This window comes from Callithrix jacchus, chromosome 10 (assembly GCF_049354715.1).
Source record: "Callithrix jacchus isolate 240 chromosome 10, calJac240_pri, whole genome shotgun sequence".
Lineage (NCBI taxonomy): Eukaryota > Metazoa > Chordata > Mammalia > Primates > Cebidae > Callithrix > Callithrix jacchus.
Window position 1 is genome coordinate 66,025,940 of NC_133511.1, and position 16,315 is coordinate 66,042,254.

General features: G+C 41.0%; 1 protein-coding gene across 25 annotated transcripts in view; it reads left to right on the plus strand.

Moving 5' to 3' along the window:
- XRRA1 (X-ray radiation resistance associated 1) overlaps positions 1 to 16,315 on the plus strand; it is a 133,451-nt gene that overhangs the window by 30,395 nt on the left and 86,741 nt on the right. For 15 of the 25 annotated variants that reach the window (XR_013523247.1, XM_035265446.3, XM_078340214.1 and 12 more), the window contains 3 exons: positions 1,620 to 1,691; positions 9,001 to 9,073; positions 11,813 to 11,910. Coding sequence is in view for 22 of the 25 variants with exons in the window: in XM_035265446.3 (XP_035121337.3) it covers positions 1,620 to 1,691; positions 9,001 to 9,073; positions 11,813 to 11,910 (243 nt within the window). In the remaining 3 variants the exon portion in view is untranslated. Of the gene's footprint in view, positions 1 to 1,619; positions 6,244 to 9,000; positions 9,074 to 11,812; positions 11,911 to 16,315 lie in introns of those variants that run through there. The other 10 variants (XM_078340215.1, XM_078340219.1, XM_035265442.3 and 7 more) reach the window with 3 other exon arrangements.

The following is a 16,315-nucleotide window of genomic DNA, read 5'->3' on the forward strand; positions in this document are numbered from 1 at the left end:
TCTCAACTGCCATGACCCTCATCTGGGCCACCATCATCTCTTATTGGACTAATTCAGGAACTTTCTATCTATTGTGAACCAATTAGGATCCTTTTATTTCACATAAAAAGAAGCCAGAGGCATTGTTTAGGGTAGATCAATTTACTGGCTTAATGACATCTTGCAAGATGGGTTCTTTCTGTCTTTCACTGTGCCATCTTGCATGTTACCTCGTCCTCTTGGGCTGATGGCCTTCATGATCTTGAGATGGCTGCAGCAATTCTGGCCATCACATGCAGAGCATAACATCCTGAAATAGAGAAGGGATTGTCACTGTCTAATTTTAGAAGTAAAAAAATGCTTTCCAAAACTGGTTCCCCTCCCCAACCCCAAGTAGCCAGTATGTCATTATCCAGACCTATATCACATGCCCAGACAGTCATGAGTTAGGGGAAAGGAACCTGCATGATAAGTTTACACAGATCAAGACTTATTCCTTGGAGCTCTGGCTTAAGAACATTCTATTTGGAGAAATGTGAATAACATTAGTGTTTTTTAACAAGGAAGGGGTAGTGGTTATTGAGAAAGTAATTAACCAATCTGGTACATTGGTCTTTCCTCTTCCTCTCCTGTCTTCTCATCTACATGATATACTCTGATATGTCCATATGTATCAGACATTACAATTTGTATAGAATTACCATCAGCCCCCTGCTAAAAATCTCTGACAGCTTTCTATTTGTAGGATAAGATCCACACTCCTTTACAGAGCCAGCGTGGAGTCATAAGATCTAATGGCTGCCTCACTAACCTTATCTTGTTTTTCATCCTCTCAAAAGCACCTTGCTTTTCCTGCCTTGGTAGACTTCATAATCCCTACCACCCACTTTTCATGAGACCTATTTAGTCTTAGGTCTCCGAAATATTACTTCTTCAAGTAAGTATTTCCTCATTCAGACTGAGGTTAGGACCTTCTGTTATAGCTCTCATAGCATCTTGAATTTCTCCTTTAAAATATTTATCACATTTATAAATATATACTCGCTACTTGGCTTCCCATGGCACTGTACACTCTATGAGGTTATAGAATGTATCTGTTTTTTCTTCATTGTCTTCCCAATGCCTTTCAGTGCCTAAACATAGTAAGTACCATAAATAAATGATTAACAAAAAAGGAATGAGGTTTGATTAAATGTAAATAGAAGCTTCAAAGCTAAGATTTACCTCTAACTTTTAAATTATGTGGGGTGACATATGGTAGTCAAAAGAGCGTAGAGTTTAGTGATTACAGATTTGGATTAGTAAGATCTGTCACTAACCGTGGGACCTTTGGAAAGGCACATTACCTCTCTTAACCTTGTTTTTCTCATCAAAAAGGGGAAATAATCTTACTTACGTCAAAGGGTTTAGTTAGGATTAGAAGAAAGTTTGTTAATGTATTTAGCAAAGCATATGGCCCAATGCAGTGTTTGGTAAATATTTGGTGAATGAATGGATGAATAATGAATGAATGAATGAACAAACAAGCAAACAAATAATGGCAAATATATAAGATTGCCCAACAAGAGAAGGCTGAGCAATAATAGATTAATTAAACTTTGTAGGGCCCTTAAGAGCCAACTTTTTGTATTATGTTCCAGCTGAAGCACCACTGTGTGAAGAAGCCATCAGATCTGTGCACCATTAATGTGAGTGGCCTGAAGTTCTCCAAGGTGAGGCCAGCCAGCAAAGATGTGATTGGGGTGCACCAGACTTGAGGTGGCACACCTGGCTGTTCTGGTTTGTCTCTTGTACCTCCAGAGTCCCTAGAAACTGGAAATCTGGTCATGTAGAAGGAGGGAGAGGAGGGTCAGACAAGGATTTATTGGGTAAAAACAATACTCAGACACAAACTTTTGCTATAAATTTTATATTGCCCTTGTCCCATTTGATGTGAATTAAGGAAAATTGCCTTATGAAATTGGTTTTGAATTTGCTGTGTCATTTTATTGGTACATAATTCATTGTGTGACACTGAGTTTCCATCACAAGAGCCTACAAGAGACATTTTTCAAGTTTCAATGCCAGGAATTGTAATGGTTCTCCCAAGAAACTGGTTTGTTCCTAACTTGCAGGTACTGTGACTCATGCAATGAATCTTGTTTCTTTCTTTGTGTTGGCTTATAGGCAGCTTGGAGTCATATTTGTGACCCATCACTAGCCAGTGTATATACAGGATATTATAACATACATCTTTGGTATACAGGCTTTCGTGGCATACCAACGTAGATTACTTGTATAAACCATAGAGTAGGGGCTCTAAGCCACAGGATGGCCAAGGTAGTGGTAGAGCAGACTGCTCCTTTAACAGGGTTCTGCTTCACTTCATTTAGCACTCATATTTTCAGACCTGAGTTACATTGGGACAGGTTAGCCATAGAAATATATTCATCTTGTGCCTGAGAGGCCCTCCATTCTAGGCCAGCACATGGTCCCCAGAGATTATAATATATAGTTCACATATAATTGTGAGACAAAGTGGTAGAGGAAGATTTCAGATATCTCAGTCAATTCAGCTTTTGAGGGCTACAACATGGCTGGCCAAAGCTCAGTCTCCTCATTGGATACTGTCTATTCTTTCATGTATTCACTCACCTGCTCACCAAATATTACTGAGGCCTGATATGGCTCTGTGCTGCTTCCTGGAGGACACAGAGGTGGCTCAGACACTGCCTACCTTCTGGAGTATATAGTTCGGTAGGGAGGGAGGAGGCTGGGCTTAGATGGATATGGAGATAGACATGACTAGCTAATGCAGTCAATGAGGGAAACACGAGAGTGCTGAATATGACCCCAGAGGACAGTACCCTGACTTAGCCTTATATTCAGAAAACACACTCTGAAGAGGGTGGTTGAGACATTGACCACCAGCTGTGGAGGTCTGGCCTGAAGACCTTGACTCAGATGAATAAATGCACTCTCACCATTACAGTGATTCAGGTGGGCTAGGGATGGTCATCAGCTGCATTCAGAGGACAAAATGCAGCCAATTGATGAAGACTCCCTCTCCATGGTTACATTATTCAGTAAAAGGTTTTATAACAGAGGTTCTAAGTCAACACACTTCTGAATAATTAACATGGTTAAAATAGTGGTTATACAAATGATAAAAGCTTTAGGTTCCAAGCCCAGGGTAAACACTATTAGCAGGTCATTCCCCTTTGATCTCACCCTGAGAGGACCATCCAGCACAAAGTTTACATTTGTAAACAGAGTAGAGGAAAAGGGATGTGGGGTAAACAGACAAACTGGGAAAGCCTCTTATCATCCCTGTATTCTCCCTAACTTAATGGACCTGCCACCTTTGGCCTGTCCCAATAAAACTTTTGGCCTTCCAAAAGGTTTGAGACTAATCTATTACTTTTCCTAATATTTCTTTAATATTTTGCTGCCACCCTGAGTAAATCTCAACATTTCTCCCTTCTTTTTCAACAATATCAGGCTTTGTTGTCTGCCGGCCACTGATTCGTTTAGCTATGGAACTATCAGGTGAGGCGGTCCTTGCTTTTATTCCAGCTTTGCATCCTAGGATCAACAAATAACAAGACAACTATGAGTACAGTTAGCAACAGTCTTTTCCGGTTAAAGAGCAACTCCCAGGAGTGGGGGTTTAATCAGGAGAGATGATTTTGCACACCTTTCCATCATTTTTGGCCAGATTATTTATAAAAGCATGTGTTTGAACTGACTCAGTAATAGATGCCACTGCAACTCTGGCTGTAGCCAGGATGACTATGGCTGAGACCATAAAAGCCATAAGTGTAACTGAATTTTTTGTGTTTGACCTGTAGTGTTACTTGGCATTTCAGTTTACTGTATGCCATTACTGAGGAACTTCAACTGGAGGTATGTTAATCTCTTTTAGTTAAGCGGTTGCATTGTTAGAAGCTGTGAAGGGTGTGTTAGTTTAAGTTGCAGGGAAGAAAAATGTAGAAGATGAGCTTGATGGAGTGTAGCAAGTACAGGTTGCAGGCAGAGTGAAAGAATAAAAAATGAATCCTAAGCTGGATTTGCTGAGCCTTTTGCATTGTTCTCTTCGGCATTCATCAGGTGTGGTCCGGGGCTTGTGTGGTTTGAGAAAGCTGCGTCGTTTTGCAGGGTCTCTTTTAGGCTGGCTTAAGTTTTTCTTCTTTCCATCCTTTGATGAGGATGCAGTTTCTTGGCTGGTGCTGGTACACGGGAAATTCTAGGAGTTATGCCTGTGCTAAGAGACTTTTTATAATCTTTGTAAAAGAGCAGGTTAGTGCTTTAAGAAAACCTTGTGCTTTATCTTAATGTCCAGTTCACAGAAAAACTGGATACTTCTTTAACTTTTAACTAATACATTTACACAGAGAATTTTTTTTACAGCTAATGTTTTAAAACTTTCAAAACAAAATTTATACAACCTATTTGCATAAATTTTCTTCTATAACATTTTTTAAACTTTCACTCTCAAACTTAGACATGCTTTGACTTTGTTTTGTAACCTTCCTCACTAAAGGTGCAATCTTACAACTTTCTTAATATTTCTTTCTTTACTTCTTACTTTCTGTTCCTCTTTCTCTTTGCCTTCCTTACCTTTCTCTTTTTGACCTTGTTTTTTTTACACTATCTCTTTCTTTAAAGGAATTTTGATGATATCAGGTTTATAACTTAGCAATTGACTATATAAGTCATTAACATAGCAAGCTGAAATTGGTAACATGAAGTTTAAAAGGAAATTAGCACCTTTCAAAGCAGAGATTTAAAGAATATACTTTAACCTTGTGCTTAAAGCCACAGGCAGAATAGCTTAAATCTTGCAATTGAGTTTTCAGGCTGACCAAATTTGTGGACTTTAAACTGGAAAACTGTTTTGAAAACAGTGACTTAATGGCTGAGCAAAGACTATCTCTAATCAGTGTTTCATGCATATGTTTTCACCACACTCATATACAATTTTCTTTTACTTTCTGAGAATGGGCACAACCTTTTTACTTCTTAATTCAACAAATATTTAATTTGGCTTAAAGTTTTCCTTTAAAGCATAATGTGTTGTTTTACATGCTTAGCTTTTAATTGCTTTTCGACTAATTTGTGGGCCTTTTATAGCTGGTTGACATTTACTTAAATTTACAAAATTAAGGGTAAATAAGACTTGTGCGAGTGTTGCCTTTTAAGGTAGAAAATAGGTTTTGCAACTTATCAGTTAATTAGGCAATTCTTTTCTACCGAGGAGCAAGGCTATATGGCTGGCTTTTAATTGCTCCTTACTAATTCATGGGCTAGCTGTAATTTTTCTCCTTTCAGAGGTTACTGTTTTACTTGTTAGATTTTTAAAAGAGCTATGTTAAAAGTAAGGTTGGAATAACAACAGTGGCTAATATCAGAAAAGGGTTTTACAAATCCTTAAATTTTACTTAAACCTTAGCAGAGAATTATGATTTGGGATGCTGCTTGTATACAAAGAACACATGGAATTTCACTGTAAGACACCTGCGGAGAGGAGGAGCAGCAGCAGCGCTGGTCCCTGGACGGCAGCCATGCTGGTCCCGCCCAGGTGCTGCAAGCTGCCCTCCGCTTGTGCTACTCGCTCCAGCTTCCCAGGAGGCAGAGTTTTCCTGCTGGAACCTTTTTTCCCTTTCACTCGGCTGTGTGGCTCTGGCCTGTAATGCCTTTTTCTTATCTTTTTATCAACATACACCTGATGCCTTGCTGACCATTAATTACTGGGCAGGCTAAGAGTTCCTTCTGTAATGCTGCTTGCTTAAGACGAGTTCGTACAGCTATAGCGTTTCCCGTGTTTTATTTCCTATTCATTGGCTGCCTTTGTGCATGATTTTTCCCCACTTGTTCCCAGAGCTTTATCTCCAGTGTGATCTTTACCAAGAACTGCGGGCCTTGGGAAACAGCAGTTTGAATTACGTCCCATACTTTTATCTGCTGAGCTGATAACTGCTGTCCTATGATGAATCCCTAACCTGAAACAATGCCTCCCCGAGCTTGGCAATCCCCAGTGGGTACCAATGACTTACTACTTGACCTAACCACACAGTCTTCTTTTTTCCAGTTCTCGGGAGGTCTGTCGTTTCTTCTTCACAGTGCTTGTCACATTGGTTCACTCCATGTTCGAGCACCTGCTGTGACGGGTATCACACCAGGGTCACCACCTGAGATGACCAGGTGGCTGCAGAGGTCTGGCCTGCAGACCCTGATTCAACGACAGCGGAATAAATGCACTCTCACCCCATTACAGTGATTCAGGTGGGCTAGGGAAGGTCATCAGCTTCTTTTAGAGGACAAAATGCAGCCAATCGACCAAGACTCCTTTTCCATGGTTATATTTATCCAGTAAAAGATTTTACAACAGAAGTTCTAAGTCAACACACTTCTGGATAATTAACATGGTTAGAAGAGTGGTTATACGAATGATAAAAGCTTTAGGTTCCAGGCCCAGAGTAAGCACTGTTAACAAATGATTCCCCTTTGATCTCCCCAGAGAGGGCCATCCAGCACAAAGTTTACATGGGTAAACAGAGAGGAAAAGGGATGTGGGGTAAACAGACAAACTGGGAAAGCCTCTTATCATCCCTGTATTCTCCCTAACTTAATGGACCTGCCACCTTTGGCCTGTCCTAATAAAACCTTTCAGCCCTCCAAAAGGTTTGAGACTAATCTATAACTTTTCCTAATATTTCCTTAATATTTTGCTAGCCACCCTGAGTGAATCTCAACAGATGGTAGCTTAGCTGAGACCCACAGGATGAGTGGATACTTGCTAGCTTTGCACTTAAACCATAAAGGAAAATGTTTATGAAATTTAATAAAATTTAAAATATCTGTCTAATAAAAGTTAGCATAAACAAAGGTAAAAGATAAGCTGAGACTGGGAGAAGATATTACCAAAAAGTATTAGGATCCAGAAAAAAAGTCAAGAGCTCCTACAAAACAATAGGAAAAAAAAACCCAGTAGAAAAATGGACAGCAGAAAAATGTTAGTATACAGAAGAGGAACTTGAAAGGCCAGTAAATATAGGAAGAGATATTCAGCTTCATAAGTAAGCAGGAAAATGCAGAACCATTTTACAAGAATCAGACTGGCAAAAATTAAAGTTTTATAATGCCAATTGCAAGGATTTAAAGAAATAGGACTTCTTGTACACTGCAGGTAGGACTGTAAATTGTTTTAACTACTTTGGAGAACAATGTGGTACCATATCACAAAGCTGTGTATTCCCCACAGCTTGATAGGAGTATGTAATTAAAGAAACTCTTCTGAGGAGGTATGTATAAGAATATTAATTACACCATTGTTCATAATAAAATTTGGAGACAGGCTAAATGGGAACGAATAAACTTGTCTTATATTCAAACAATGGAATACTATACAGGAATTAAAATGGTTGAACTAGGGCCAGACATGGTGGCTCATGCCTGTAATCCTAGCACTTTTGGGAGGCCAAGATAGGCAAATCACTTGAGGTCAGGAGTTCGAGACCAGCCTGACCAATATGGTGAAACACTGTCTCTACTAAAAATACAAAAATTAGCCAGGCATGGTGGTGGGCACCTGTAATCCCAGCTACTCAGGAGGCTGTGGCAGGAGAATCAGTTGAACCCAGGAGGTAGAGGTTGCAGTGAGCCAAGTTTGCACCACTGCACTCCAACCTGGGTGACAGAGCAAGACTTTGTCTCCAAAACAACAAAAAAAGTCAAACTATAACTACATCTGTTGACATAAGTAAATTTTAAAAGCTGCATATGCTGGACGTGGTGGCTCACGCCTGTTATCCTAGCACTTTGAGAGGCCGAGGTGGGTGGATCACGAAGTCAGGAGTTCAAGACCAACAGCCTGGCCAATATGGTGAAACCCCATCGCTACTAAAAAGATAAAAAATTAGCTGGGTGTGGTGGTGCACTACTGTAGTCTCAGCTGCTCAGGAGGCTGAGGCAGGAGAATGGCTTGAACTGGGGAGGTGGAGGTTGCAGTGAGCTGAGATTGTGCCACTGCACTCCAGCCTGGGTGACAGAGCAAAACTCTGTCTCAAATAAAATAAAGCTGCATGTATTGATACATAAATCAATATGTATCAGATTACCTCACTGTTTTTTAGGTAAATCTCAAAAACGGTGTTGAGTGAAAAGGCATGTTGTAGAATGAGATCCACAATACTATTGCATTTAATGTGAAGTTTTACTACCTGTATCTAGCATTATATATAGTTGAAAGATACACAAATACACAAACACACATACACACATATATAATACAAGTCTAAAAAAGGTATGGGTGGTGGGTGCAGTGCCTCATGCCTGTAATCCTAGCACTTTGGGAGGCTGAGGCAGATAGATCGCTTGAGCCCAGGAGTTCGAGACCAGCCTGGGCATCATGGCAAAACCCTGTCTCAGCTGAAAATACAAAAAATTAGCTAGCCAGGCTTGGTGGCATGTGCCTGCAGTCCTAGCTACTCAAGAGGCTGAGGTGGAAGGATCACCTGAGCTCAGGAAGTCGAGGCTGCAGTGAGCCAAGATTGTGCCACTGAACTCCAGTCTGGGCAATAGTAGTGAGAACCTTTCTCCGAAAAAAAAACAAAAAAACAAAATTACCAAGTATGGGAATGATAGTCACCAATTCAGGATAGCTGTTATGGGATTAGGGAGGGATACATGGAGGGGAGTGATAATGGTGGTGGTTCACCCTATATAATATTTTCCTTCTTTAAGGAAATGTATTTAAAGCAAAGATAGCAAAATATTCAGCTGTATTAAATACATACATCTGGATAGTGGTTATACGGGTCTTCAGAATGTCATTTGGTATACTTTTCTGGACACTTGAAATATAGTGGGGAAAAAAGCAGGAAAACCCTGTAGCCCTCAACAAGTGGCTGCTCTTGTGCTAAGGATGCCCCTTTTTCCTTTAGGTCTTTGTTCCTTCTGACAGTGGCTTTGAGCTTCAGCAAGGCTTCTAGACAGGGAATTAATCTTTTTTTTTTTTTTTTCTGAAATGCTTTCCTACAGGCTAAGGAAAATGACTTCAAGCATTTTCATTCTGTGGTTTATATCAATGCCTCAGAAAACCTGCTGCCTCTAGGTAAGCTTTTTCTTTCTTGAAAGCTATCTTCCTCTTCTTAGCCAGCACAGCCATTCACATGTGTTAGGATTTGTCTATCCATCCATGATTGGCCACACATCTGTTTTTTGGAGAGCAATAGGCTGGGTGCTGGAGAGCACAAAGACCTCGATTCTAGCCCCACTGTGGAGCTACCTACTTAGAACATTTTTCTGTGATCTGCTACTTCTCTGTCAATGGGGATAATCCCCTTCTTTTTTTCCTCTTCTTGCAGGATACCTTGCAGGCTTGTATGAGATGGGTATATAAATATGTTTCTAAGCCTATAAAGTGCTACCATGGGAGCATAAAACCTCTGTTATTCAGCAATCCACAGTGACCCCTGCTGGGTATTAGGACTATGTGAATACTTGGCTTTTAGAAATCAGTGCATCTAGTCCTGCTCTGGTGAGCTCGTAGTTTGTTGAGAGAGATGAACTCAGATACAGACAGTTAGAGCAGGATGAGGGGAGAGCAGTGAAAGAGAGAATTAGGAAATATTATGTAAGCATATACGTGGGACTTCAAGCCAGGCCAGAATGTCAGAGGAACCTCTGAGAAGAGGAGCACCTAAGCTGAGACAAAAAAAAAAAAAAAAAAAGAGTGATTCAGGAATTAGAAGGGAAGAAGGCATTTCAGGCTGCTGGAGCAGATGTGGAGTGGCAGTGCCTGATCAGGAGACTGAAGAGGACTTGTATGTTTGCAAGGGATGCATGTAGGGGACAACTGAAACTAAAGAGATTGGCAGTGACTAGATTTTCAAGGGCCAGGAGTGAATTGGACTTAGTGCTGCAGGCAAAAGAGAGCCTTGGAAGGGTTTTAAATAGAGAAGCTCAGCAGCAGCTGTGAGGAGAGTGGATTATAAAAGATGATGATGAGGGCCAGGAAACCTGGGAGATTGTTTCAGGTTTTTAGGGGAGGGGAGCTGAGGCCTGAGCCAGGATTGTGGCAAGAAGAGTGCAGGGGATCGAGAGATTCAGGAGAAGTAGAAACCATAGGACCTGGTAACTGATAGGAATGTAGGGAGAGGGAGGAATCAAGGGGCATTTCATCAAGACAGGGAACACTAGAGAAAAGGCAGGTTAGAGGGAAATGGGTAAGTTCAGTTTTGTTGCATTGAGTTTGAGGATTGTTTTCAAAGAAGCATATGATGAGGTCCCTGCCCTTTAGGAGGCAGTGTGGTCTGTCTGGAGCTTGGGCTTGAAATGCAAAGGCCAAGAGGTTTATGAAAAGGTATTCAACCTCACTAATAATTACAGTGGATCAAGATACTGTTTTCTGCATGTCAATTATTGGCAGAAGTGAAAAGGACTGATGGCAGCCCGCATTGGTAGGGAAATGGATACTCTTGCATTTAACTGGGGAATTATGGTAATTGGATAACATCTTGGAGGTAATTCAATAATGTTTCCTAAATTTAAAGTAGTCATTGCCTTTCCTAGTTTCACTTCCAGGTAATTATTCCGTAGAAAACACTTATACAATGATGTTCACTGTATATGTTCATTCAGAAACATCCTGAAATACAAAGCAGCCTTTTTATTGGGCTCTACTGAACATTCTGACTCACAAGACTACCATGGGCCATATTTAACATCAGGTTCACTTAGAAGCCTCTGAGTCATTCCACACCATTTGCCAGTACAACAGCATCAGGAGTTTCTCTTCAGTGGAGTTCCCCAAAGCCATCCATGAGGTATTCTTTGTGCTCTCCCCACCTGCAGTGTCAGCTCAGGTACAAGACAGACTGTAATTGGGTGGATGCAAAAGCCACCCTGGCTTAAAAATTTCATTGCGCACGGGAACCAGTATACATTGTAACACTTATAGGCATAGCTCCTAGAGTTTTGCAAAGGATATGTCCAATTGTAGGAGTCACTGCACACAGGGAAGCCCAAAATTATGGTGCCCCCTTCAGGTGTTTATCATTCATTTAGTTTCTCCTAGCCCAGATGCAATTTACCAACCTAGGGTGATTTTAACTGCAAGTGATACCACCTGGAAATGCAGTTACTATGCCATTTGTTTCAGGTTACCAGAGGAACAGGGCTAGAGAAAGTTCAGTTCTTTTTTAAAGGGAGAAAAGTTTTCTTTTTATTCATATAGGCTAAAGGCTATTGATAGGAAAATTGATTAGTAAACTAGGATATGTCTATAATGTAGAACATCAGAAGACATTAGGCATATCTATATGTTTTGACATGGAATAATCTTTAAGTCATACTGTTAAGGGAAAAAGCAAGTCAGTACAATGTGTACAGTGTGACTATTTTTGTTAAAAGAAGTATATGTGTGTATTTTGATACATGAGAAAAAGGTGAGTGCTATTATGAAACTTAATACTTGTCTCTGGATGTTGGGATTAAACAGCGTTTATTTTTCTATGATGTTTGACTATTTTTGGTAGTCATGTTTTAATTTTTGTAATCAGGATTAATAAAGATAATTTTTAAAACGAGCTTTGCTGTTGAGCAGACTTAGATTCAATCCTTGGCTCTTTCACTTAACCAGCAATTCCATTTCTGGCAAATCACTTAGCTTGGCTGAGCCTTAGTCAGCCATAGAATGGAAATAGTAATCCCTATTTTTCTGGGTTAGAGATTTAGAGGCCATGTATGTAAGGTACCTAACCTAGTAGGGACACAGTAAATGGTAATTATTAATATCTTTCTCTTAAGTGATTTACACGCTGCAGACACTCTCTTTCTCTTCCCCATGTAGAGGCATTTCACACATTTCCAGCCCTAAAGGAACTGGATCTCGCATTTAATGGCATCAAAACAATCTACGTGAAATATGGAGACTTTAAGTTATTGGAGGTAAGTTGAAGGCAGGGAGTTTTCGGTGCCCACCACTTCCCCTGTAAGGAATGAGTATAGAGTTTTACTGATTTTAACTGTTGGGAAGGGGCTTGCTGGGCCTGTACATCCAGGACCTTGCTTTATTTCTGGCCTCCAGGGAGGGTGGGGGTGGGTGTTGTAAGGGTAGTGATACTGATGGAGGTGGTGGTGATGGTAGAAGTTACAGCAAATAGTGGATGCCAAAGACTTAACCATTGTGCGTGGTCCTGGAAAATAAATGCCGAAGATCATGTCCAAGGGAGTCTGTGCAGACAAGTGAGTTTTAAAACAGAGTGTTACAGGAGGGGAGAGCTTGAAGGGAGATCTGGATCCTAGTGGGGGTTGAGGAGCCATGGAGCTTAAGAGCTAGGTGTAGCAGATTGAACCGGCTGAACTAGAGACATGATAGACTGATTCCAGAGTCTCATCCTGGTCTAAGTGAGCTGGATCAGTCACAGTGGCTGAGGTAGAGCAGGCTATAAGCCTAGTTCATAAGCTCAGAGATGAGTATGAAAGGGAATCCTAAGGGATTAGCAGCAGAGTCTTGAACATTTGTACATTCACAGCTGTTCTCCAAACCCCAAATTAGAATATACAGAAAATTTTGTTTGCATTCTTGGTGTTCTCCTAAATTTTCCCATAATCATGCATTTTCCACACATGTCTTCATACTTCAAGTTGACTACTTCTTCAGCTTTCATGAAGACTTGTGGGCCACTTTTCATAAAGGAACAAAGCTTTGTCACTACCTGAGAGTCACTGCACATGTGGAGAGGAAAGGACAACAGAGGTGAAGCCACGTGTGGGGCTTGGCATCTGACAAGCTCACTCACTGAATAACAGACTCTTCTCCACATGCTGGAGTAGTGTTTCAGAGTCATATTCAGCAAAATGTCTGCATGTTATGAGCCTTGAGGTCGACCCCAAAGAGCTGTTAACCTAAATGATTTCATCTGCAAACATCAAGGGTCAGCCATTCTTCACAAAAGCCTCACTTAACCTGGTCTTGTCAGTGAGGGGGACCTTCTACAAGAGTGAGTTTTTCAGAGTTGATGGCCTTCATATGCCAAAGTTTTAAAAGGTTTTAACCTCTTTGGATAGCCATCTTCCTAAAATGGATTATATGTCTTTGCATTGATAAAGCATATTCTGCTGACTGAAATGGAACCTTCTCTCTATGGTTTCAAGTCATATTGAAGATAACAGTAATTTACTATGATTTGGGACAAAAGTAGTCCTTATGCTTGTCCAGGAAGCAAAGCTCTTGAAAGTCCAGTAAAATAGAAAGTAAATTTACAACAACTGATGCGTTTTTTTTGCTGTGTTAAATATTTAATAGTAGATTTTGGAATAGACCGTGGGAAACCAGTTTCAGATGGTCTAGAGATACAGGGAGCCATGTCCCTGATCTTTGAGCCTGGGAGCTTCTTAAGAACTTCCATTTATTTGTTCTCTACTTTTTCAAAGAGTAGTCGTTGAGCTCCTGTGCTGTGCATTGTGCCATACATCTTGTCTTCTTCACCCCTGCCACTTAAAACCCCTGTTTCAAGTGCCAGTGGGCTGGGGGAAAGAGACGTGACTACAGGCTCTGACCCTACAGCTGACTAGCTTGGATCTAGTGGTTGATCATGAGTGACTTTTTTGGAGGCCTTACTTTACTTTATAGTGCGATTGCATCTGATGAAGATGATTTATCCAGCGGACCTACCCTTACAAAAGGGTATTTATTTACATAAGAGAGCAGACCAAAGCTAAGATGCAGAATATAAATGAAAACAGGAAATCTCTTGCCCGGCCATTTGTTTTCATCTGTCTGTGATTTGCAAGGTCTCCCTAACAAGAAGGATAAACCTGTCAAATATCCTGAATTTGCAGCTCACAGTAATGAATATTTTGATGTGTAATAAAACTTGATGTGACTCAGCAGATATAGTAGCCAGGTTAGGAATCTTCTGTTCTTGTTTGACAAAAAGGCTGCCCCAGGAGGAAGAACCAGGGTAGAATTCTTAGGAGTCAATTTAGAAAAACTTAACTTTGTCATGGTTTGATTCTTGGCTTACAGATCTGAAAAAGGTTCAGCTGGAGCTCTGCCTGGCAGTCAGAAGACCTTCTTTTGTCTTGATTTTGCCAGTACTTTGCCATGCCTACCTGGCCAAACATCATACCCTCTCTGGGACTGACATTTCCCCTCTGTAAATTCTGGGCCAGCTCTGAAATTCTGTGGCCCGTGATTCTAAGGGTATTCATTTCTTTGAGCTGCCCTGAATTCTATAGAAAGCAAGTTTGGATCCTACATTAAATAGCCAAAGCAGCTAGACGAAGGTCAGCAAACCTTTTCTGTACAACAGGCCAGACAGTAAATATTTTAGGCTTTGTGGTTCATATGATGATAACTAGTCATAATGCTGCTGTTGGGTAATGGAAAACAGCCATAGACAATATATAAACAAATGAGAAATGAGCATGGCTGTGTTCCAATAAAACTTTGTTTATTTATTTTAATTATTTGTTTTTGAGAGAGTCTCACCCTGTCACCCAGGCTGGAGTAAGTGGCACGATCTCGGCTCACTGCATCCTCCGTTTCCCATGTTCAATCAATTCTGTGCCTCAGCCTCCCGATAGCTGGGGTTACAGGCGTGCACTACCACAACTGGCTAATTTTTATATTTTTGGTAGAGATGGGGTTTCACCATGTTGGCCAAGCTATTCTCAAACTCCTGGCCTCAAGTGATCCATCCACCTCGGACTCCCAAAGTGCTGGGATTATAGGCATGAGCTACTGTGTCCAGCCTAAAACTTTATTTATAACACTGAAATCTGAACTTTACATACTTTGCACATAAAACATACTCTTCTTTTTTTTAAATTTTTTTCAACCATTTAAAAATGTAAAAATTGGCTGGGCAGGGTGGCTCATACTTATAATCCCAGCACTTTGGGAGGCCAGGGCAGGAGGATCATTTGAGCCCAGGGTTCAAGACCAGCCTGGGAACAAAATGAGAACTTGTCTCTACAAAAATCAAAAAATTAGCATGGTGGTGCACACCTGTGGTCCCAGCTGCACGGAAGGCTGAGGCAGGAGGATCACCTGAGCCCCGCAGCTTGAGGCTTCAGTGAGCCATGTTCAACTGGGTGACAGACTGAGACTCTGTCTCAAAAAGAAGAAGCAAAAATTATTCTTAGTTCATGAGTTATACAAAATACCAACTGGCCAGCTTCTGAGCTAGAACCCTAAGGAAACAGCTCTGTATGGTTGGAATAGAGACTGAGACATAGTAGAGTATAGTGATATGTGAACCTGGAGAGGTAGCAGAAAAGAGACTGGGGAGAACCTTGGAAACTTTCCTGAGGATTTTAAACCTTATGGAGACTAGGGATCCTTTGAAGGGTTTTAAGCTAAGTGGTAGGGTCAGAACTCCATTTTGAAAAACCATTGTGGCTTCTGTGTAAAAAATAGATTGGAGAGAACAAGTATGAGAGATATTAAGGAGGTAGATAGAATCCATAGGCTGACTGTTCACATATGAGTAGGAGAGAATGTTCCCTCCATTTCCCTGTGCTTATCTAAGGCACCTTTCTGCATCTTCCTCCTGTAGCCTTCTCTGTTTGCTCCAGCCAAGTGGGATTGCCTCATTGTCTGAATCCTCAAACCTTGGAAGTTGCTGATGGTGGCATGAACTCAGTGCTTCTGTAGTGCTTGGCTAGTCTTACCAAGCCATTTCTTATACCATGGACTTCAGTCATACCCAAACCATTCACTGTTCTCAGAACAAGCAAGGCTGCCTCCTGGCTTCTATACATGCCACTTGCTGCCCTGAATGTCTCTTTGCCCTTAACAATTTGGTAAATACCTATTGATCTCTGAGGACAGCTCAAATGTTACCTACCCTGTGAAGCCTGTCCTGATCCCCTGATAGACCTGAACTTTTCCTTCCTTTGTGCCCTGATTGGTCTGTCTTCAGACATCAATCCCAGCAGCATTGTTACATAATGAACATATACATGTATTTAGCAGAGTAGGCTGGGAGCTCCTAAAGGGCAGGGACAAGTACAAAGTAAGCCTTATGCATAGGGTTGAGGAATGAACGGATGGTGGTGGTGATGATGATGACAGCCAACATTAAGTATTTACTGTATACTAGACTCCAGGATAAAGGCTTCATCTACATAAGAACCACTTATTTCTACTTTAGAGATAAGGAAACCCAGATTAAGTAATTTGCCTAATATCACATTGTTAGCCAAGACTTAACCTCAGGTCTGCAGAGCCCATCAGTTAATTATTACTCCAGAGTCAGACGAAACCCAGACCTTCTCTGATGGTAACCTGCAGTGCGTATATGTCTGACTATGTAACACTGATGTGGCTGGCCAAAGACTTGCT